The sequence below is a fragment of the Colobus angolensis genome, unplaced genomic scaffold (assembly GCF_000951035.1).
Source record: "Colobus angolensis palliatus isolate OR3802 unplaced genomic scaffold, Cang.pa_1.0 Scaffold52, whole genome shotgun sequence".
Lineage (NCBI taxonomy): Eukaryota > Metazoa > Chordata > Mammalia > Primates > Cercopithecidae > Colobus > Colobus angolensis.
This window is the reverse complement of record NW_012118710.1, coordinates 5,022,439-5,029,659: the sequence shown is the minus strand read 5'-3', so window position 1 is coordinate 5,029,659 and position 7,221 is coordinate 5,022,439. Positions and strand designations below refer to the sequence as shown.

General features: G+C 53.3%; 1 protein-coding gene across 1 annotated transcript in view; it reads right to left on the bottom strand.

Annotated features, from left to right (window-relative positions):
* The window catches only part of LOC105525172 (rab11 family-interacting protein 1-like), a 25,678-nt gene extending 25,090 nt beyond the window's left edge, over positions 1 to 588 (bottom strand). The window contains exon 1 of the mRNA XM_011960712.1: positions 164 to 588. Within this exon, the coding sequence (XP_011816102.1) occupies positions 164 to 538 (375 nt within the window). The 5' untranslated portion in view covers positions 539 to 588. The remainder of the gene's footprint in view (positions 1 to 163) is intronic.
* Positions 589 to 7,221: the final 6,633 nt, after the last annotated feature.

The following is a 7,221-nucleotide window of genomic DNA, read 5'->3' as shown; positions in this document are numbered from 1 at the left end:
GCAGAAGGGGAAGCCAGGTGAGAACACCAGCACCGGCCGAGGGCTCAGTCCCGAAAGGCCTTCCCTGCTGCTGCCCGGCTTACTCTCGAAGGGTCCAGCGCCCAGACCTCCCTGCCAGAGGGGTCCGCGTCCCCAGGCCGGGCCCTCCCCTCCCCGCCCGTACTCACTGCGTCTTCCTGCGGCCCTGGTCGCGGTGCAGATCCCGCAGGTCCACCTCGGCGCGGCCCAGGAACTTGTCGAGGCCGAGCAGCGCGCGGTGCAGCACGGTGAGCTGCAGGGTGGCGGCGGCCGCTGGCCCGGAGGACAGCAGCGGCGGCAGCTCGAAGGTGGCCTCCTCGCGCCATACAGGCGCGCCCAGGCTGCGCTCCGACACCGAGGTGGCGTACTTCTCCTTGCCCACCTGGATCACCGCGTACGCGTCGCTCGTGCCCCCGGGGCCCTTGGCCCGCAGGCCCCGCGCCTGCAGCACCGTCACCTGCACGTGGGTTGGGGACCACACGGCCCCCAGGCCCCGGCCCGCCGAGGCCATTAGGGACATGGTGACGATAACGACCCAAACGTGAGGAGAAGATCGCCGCGACTGGCGGCCTCTACGGCCAGCCCCGGCAACCAGGCCACTTTAAGGCTTCCGGCCACACCCCCTCCAGGCCACGCCCCTCACGGCCAAGGCCTCGCCCCTGCCCGGGCCTCCTGCTCCACCTGCTGCGCCGCGCCGCGCCCCGCCCCGCCCCGCCGGCCTCAGCAGAGCTGGCAGCTCGGGGCAGCCGGGTGCCGCAGGCTGGGCTGGCGCGGCCAGGCAGGCGGGGGAATCACGTGGGCAGGGGCGAGTGCATCGAGAATCCGATCTGAGATGTGGTAGGTGAGGGATGGGGTCCCCAGCTGCCAAAGGTCGCACGGCGGGAAGGAGCTGGCCGAAGCACTAACTTGGAAGTCAGAGCTCATTTCCTGGGTCACATCGTCAGTCGTGGCCTTGCGCGGGTTACCTAACGTCAAGTCTCAATTTCTTCACCTGACACGCACCTCCTAGGATTGCTGTAAAAAATAATAATAATGCATTACAGTTCTTGGCCCAGTGCCTGGCTCATGGTGAGTTGTCAGTAAATAACCATGACCAGCACGTTGAGAGGCTGAGACGGGAGGCTCTCCTGAGCCCAGGAGTTCGAGACCAGCCTGGACAACATTGCCAGATCCCCGTCTCTACAAAAAAAATTAAAAATAATTAGATGGGAGTGGTGACAAGCGCCTGTGGTCTCAGCTACTTGGGAGGCTGAGTCTGGAGGATCTCTGGAGCCCAGGAGGTGCAGTGAGCCGAGATTGTACCACTGCACTCCCAGCCTAGGCAACAGAGCAAGATCCTGTCTCAAAAAAATAAAGTTGGTAACTATGAGGGTGCTAAGGAAGATGCCCACCCAATTCACTATGCTTTCTACTTCTCCCGCTGGAAAGCCTTGCTCTGGAGGAAGGCAGCTGCAGAGGAAGGTGAGGACCTTGTGAGGGCCGGAAAAGGTGAAGGTATCCTGGGGGGCATGAGTTCAATGTGGGAGTGTCCTATTTTGCCCTCCCCTCACCAGATAAGGCGAGGCTGAGTTAGAAAAAGGGAAGAAAGGCGGAACTGAAAATGGGATTGCCAAATCGAACATCGGGACAGTGACAGGCCCCTAGCCCACAGTTCCCCATTTCTCCCTTGCCAGGCCCTCTTTAGTCTCTCCCTGCCTCTATCCCTGGGCTCCCAGGCAGTCCTTTTCTTGTTCCAAATGCCTAATAGATTGGCTGCTTCCCTTCATTTCCCAGGTCCTAGTTCAAAGGCTCAACTGTTCAACTGAGTCATCAGATTGGAAAGGTCACCTGGAAGGTTTTAAAGTTTTACAGTTAAGGAAAGGCTCAGAAGAGAGGAGTAACATGTCCAAGGTCCCTCTGCAGAGCTGGGACTGGGATCCCAGTGTCCTGACTCCCAATCAGCTGTTCAATGCATCTCTTGATTCTTCCAGACCCACAGAACCCCAATCGTGGATGGCTACTCATGTCCCTCCAATCTCCAGGCTCTCCTCCCTCTGGTCCACACTGCACATTGCTTCACTAACCTGCTGGCTGCCTCACCAGCAACCACATTATCTTCAGACTGAACAGAGATTTCAAGGCATTCCATTTTGGCCCCACCCTACCCCATTCTCCTCTATCTCCGGAACAAACAAACCCGTAGCCCAGACACTTTTTACCTCCAGGCCTCTATGTTGTACCCTTGACTATCCTTGCCAACCTCTCACTGCAAGGGTTCACTCATATTTCTCCAAGATTTTACTTCCTATGCCCTGCTGAGGGCAGGGACCAGGTGGTGACTTATTCAACTTGTCTCCTTCACAGCCTCCAGCACAAACCTGGGTACACAGGTTTGTGCTACTGAACTGAAGTGCTTGGGAAGTGCTACTGAACTGAAGAGTTTGCAGGTTAAGTCGGCCAATCATGAGTACCAAGTGTTTCCTTTTACCATGTAGGAAGTTAGAAGACAGAGGTATGCCTCAGGTTTGCAACTGAGGGCAGCTGCAGTGCGGGAAGGGCCTGTTTAGTATGTTGGAATTTTTTTTTTTTCTCTTTTCTTTTTCTTTTTGGAGACAGAGTCTTGCTCTGTCACCCAGGCTGGAGTGCAATGGCGCAATCTTGGCTCACTGCAACCTCTGCCTCCCAGGTTCAAGCGAGTCTTGTACCTCAGCCTCCCAAATAGCTAGGATTACAGGTGTACACCACCATGCCCACTAATTTTTGTATTTTTAGTAGAAACAGGGTTTCACCATGTTGGCCAGGCTGGTCTTGAACTCCTGACCTCAAGTGATCTGCCCACCTTAGCCTCCCAAGGTGCTGGGATTACAGGTGTGAGCCACTGCACCCGGCCATGTTGGAAATATGTAAAGGTGATGGGAGGAGCGGGGGAAAGGACCCAGCAGGCATAGAAGGGGCAAGAAAGCCTAACAACTGTGTTGTTTTGGTGCCATTTTCCCTTCTGGATGATCCATTATATTCATTCAACATTATGGCTCAATTAATTTCCATACCATAAAGGCTTCTTTTTTTTTTTTTTTTTGAGACAGAGTCTTGCTCTGTCACCCAGGCTGGAGTGCAATGGCGCAATCTTGGCTCACTGCAACCTCTGCCTCCCAGGTTCAAGCGAGTCTTGTACCTCAGCCTCCCAAATAGCTAGGATTACAGGTGTACACCACCATGCCCAGCTAATTTTTGTATTTTTAGTAGAGAGGGTTTCACCGTGTTAGCCAGGATGGTCTCGATCTCCTGACCTCATGATCCGCCCGTCTCGGCCTCCCAAAGTGCTGGGATTACAGGCTTGAGCCACCGCGCCCGGCCCATAAAGGCTTCTTGAGGCCAGATGCAGTGACTCACACCTGTAATCCCAGTGCTTTGGGAGGCCGAGGTGGGAGGATCGCTTGAAGCCAGGACTTCAAGACCAGCCTGGGCAACACAGCAAGATCTCATTACTACAAAAAAAATAAAAAATAAAACCAATAATTAGCCAGGCATGGTAGTACACACCTATAGTCCCAGCTACTCAGGAGGCTAGGGTGAGTGGATTACTGGAGCCCAGGAGTTTGACGCTACAGTGAGCTATGATTATGTCACTGCACTCCAGCCTGGGCAATAGAGCGAGACCCTGTTACAATTTATTGAGCACTTGCTTTGTGCCAGGCATGTGCCAGGTGCTACCAAGGGCACAAAGCTGAATGAGACTCAGTTCCAAGGTACTCCATCATCATCTAAAGAAAGTCCTGATTACTATGATGCTTTGGGTGTTTTGAAGAGAGAGCGATTTCTGTAAGTTGGTGGATTTTTGTGAAGGAGGAGGGGCTCAGCTGGGCCCTGAAGGATATATCAGATTTGACAGAAAGAGGAGGAGACATATGAGAAGAGCGTTTCAGGAGACAACAGGAGAACAGCCTATGCAAAGATACGGGGACCAGAGAGTCGTGGCGTTTCCAGGTTTCACATACCCCATTGTGACTGGAGTGTAGGATGCTTTAGGAGGCCACTGAGAATGAGTGGTAGAAATAAGACAGAAATAAGACAGGCTGGGCTCAGACCATGAACACCAGGCTAAGGAGTTTATGCCACAGTGTGAGACCGGGGAGCCAGCCTTCAGAGAACTTTGAGCAGTGACCTGGTTAGGCTGTTCTCAGATTGCAAGGGAGATATGAGCAGAAGGAGCCCAGCAGCCAACAGCTTGGCAGGCAGGTCACAGCCAGATGCCTTCATTCATTTTCACCGGGGGATTGTCTGCCTTCTGCCCCAATCTGCCTACCCCTTCCCCCATCTTGGAGTGTCTTCTAAGTTGGTACTGAATTAAATAAGAGGGTATACACTTTCCTCTTGATTATCCTACCTGTCCAATGTTCTACTACACACTAGCTGGACAAAGTCACAGATTTCAGTTCAAAACTGACCTGGGGAGGTAGGGGCACAGCGTCTCACACCTGTAATCCCAACACTTTGAGAGGCCAAGGCTAGAAGATCACTTGAACCCAGGGATTCAAGACCAGCCTGGGCAACATACTGAAACTCTGTCTCTATAAAACAAACTTCAAAAATTAGCTGAGTGTGGTGGCGTCCACCTGTGGTCCCAGCTACTAGGGAGGCTGAGGTGGGAGGATTGCTGGAGCCCAGGAGTTCAAGGCTGCAGTGAGCTATGATTGCACCACTGCACTTCAGCCTCGGCAACAGAGTGGGACCCTATCTTTTAAAACCAACAAACAAACACCTGAGCCTGGGAGGAAGTTTTTCAGCTCTAGTCCCCCCTCCTCTCCAACACTCACATTTTTAGTGCTGCTCCCCCAGTAAAGAGAACGAGGTATAAAGCCTAGCTGGACAGCCTCCCCAGCTGAGTATGAAACAAAGCATGTCTTCCACTCATGGAAAGGATTAGAGGACAAAGAGGGTGGGGAAGGACCTGTGACCTCATGTGTTTGAGTTTCTGTGAGATGCAAATAGACTTTGGTGAAAGCAGATGTGGTAGTTTGGAGGCGGGCACAGCTGCCTCACCACCCAGGAGAAATCCAGACCATTCTCATCGGACACTGGCCACTGGCAAGGGTTAGCTCAAAGGAGTAGGAACTGGAAATTTTTCAGAGAAGAGAGCGGCTAAAGTCCCAGCACCAGGTGTGCTGCAGAGCTGCCTTGCTGCCTCCAGCTGCTTTGGTGGCTGTTTTTTCCCCTCCACCAGCCCAGAGCACATTGTCCCCACGACTCTCTGCCCAGGAGTCACTGTCTTCTCCCAATTTTCCAGACCCAGAATCCAGGCTAGGGGATGCACAGGGACAACAGCAAGGGCAGTGATAAGGTGGGCACCCTGCAGGCCCCTGGCTCCCCGCCAGCCCTGGGAAGACTCCACCGTGGCCGACCCTCCACGCTCCCAAGGGCCAGGCCGTGCTGGCCGGCTGAACCCGCACAGGGTCACTGAGTTCCAGGAGTGTTTGTAAATACCTCCCGCAGCCAGGGTGCAGCGGCGGGACAGGACAGCTGCGCCTTCCTCCCACCCTGCCCCGCCTCTAGCTCAGACTGAAAGAGGAAGAGTTTCAATCAGCTCTGAGCACGTGGACAAGCCTGGCAGGTTAGACTGGACAGGTGAGACACCTGTCCTACTTCAAAAGCAGCAGAGCAGAGAGTGCTAGGACTCCCAGCCACCTGGATGGTCCTGGGCAGCCGAGCTGTGCAGTTAGAGCTGATGAGAAGGCAGAGCTGTGTCTAGGCCAGCGGGAAGCACCTCTTGCATAAGAGAGTCTCTGGTGCCATGCTGGGGGAGAGGAGAAAAGGGGTTCCAGGGAGAGAACCCTCCTGGGAATCACTCCCCTAGAGCCCTGCATTGTCCCTAATCACCCTGGTGCAGGGACACTAGCTCAGAAACCATCTCTGGGGACTTCAGGTGGGCTCTTGTACTATCCTATGGAGGAGCAGAAAGGGACTGGAAATGGCTCCTTGACCTTCTGCTTTGCTTCAGACTCTGGGGTGTGGTGACAAACATCCACACAGGGTGATTCACTCACCTGGCTCTGAACAGGCATCGGGCTTCCCCGTGTCCAACTGCCTCAGCCTCCTGCCTGCTTGGTTGGCCGTGGGCACCTTCCAGGTGTAGGTTTGAGGAGCAAGGGCTTCCTGCCTTGTGGGGTCAGTGAGAAGCAGGGAGGTCGAAATGCCTGACATCGGGTTCTCTTTCCCTTGCTCCAATAGCTGTGGCAACGTGGAGGTTGAAACCATGGCCCAGGCGCCTTGGTGGCTGTTTTCTCCCCTTCACCAAGGCAGAACACATTGTCCTGAGACTCACTGCAGTCCCCGCAGTGCTGCAATCACAGCTCACTGCAGCCTCAAACTCCTGGGTTCAAGCAATCCTCCTGCCTCAGCCTCCCAAGTAGCTGGGACTACAGGCACATACCACCATGCCTGGCCAATTTTTTAAAATTTTATTATAGAGACAGGAGTCTTGTTGTGTTGCCCAGGCTGGTCTGGAATTCCTGAGCTCAAGCAGTCCTCTTGCCTCAGCCTCCCAAAGCAGTGGTTTGTAGGCACGAGCCACCATGCCGGCCAGTACTTCACCTCTGCATTGCCATTTCTAGCTTTCCTGATTGCTTGCAAATAGAAGGCAGTTCAAGGTAAGTAGAACCATAAATGACGTGCAAGCCTTTGGCATGGACAGAAAACTGGACAGAAAATGATCTCAACAGGCAAGTGGCTAACCATTTCCCCTGCAACCTTGTTAAAAGCATGGCTTTGTTGAACAAAGCTTATGTTATAGATAATGCAAAGGTATTGTCTTTCCAATTTGTCAGGTCCCCTCAAAGAAGACCCCTGGATCCCATAAATACAATGTAGTAGAAAATGTGCACCCCTTTCCTTCCCTTCCCACTGCACAAATCCCTCCTTTAGGCCTGTCCTAGCCAGATTGCTTCTGTTTCCTAGTTGATTTCTTATGCTTTATTCAGGACTTGCTTTATTCACTTGGAATCATCTCAAAAGCAGGAAATGGGCACCTCATCTTTGTTTCTTGTTTTGTTTTTTTGTTTATTACTTTGTTTTTAGAGACAGGGTCTCACTCTGTCGCCCAAACTGGAGTTCAATGATGCAATCATCACTCACGGTGTTATGGGATGGGAAGTCTTGACTGTGAGTTGTCCAGGTTCTTGATGCATTAAATAAAGAGTTGAACAAAACACACAAAGCAACAAAAGG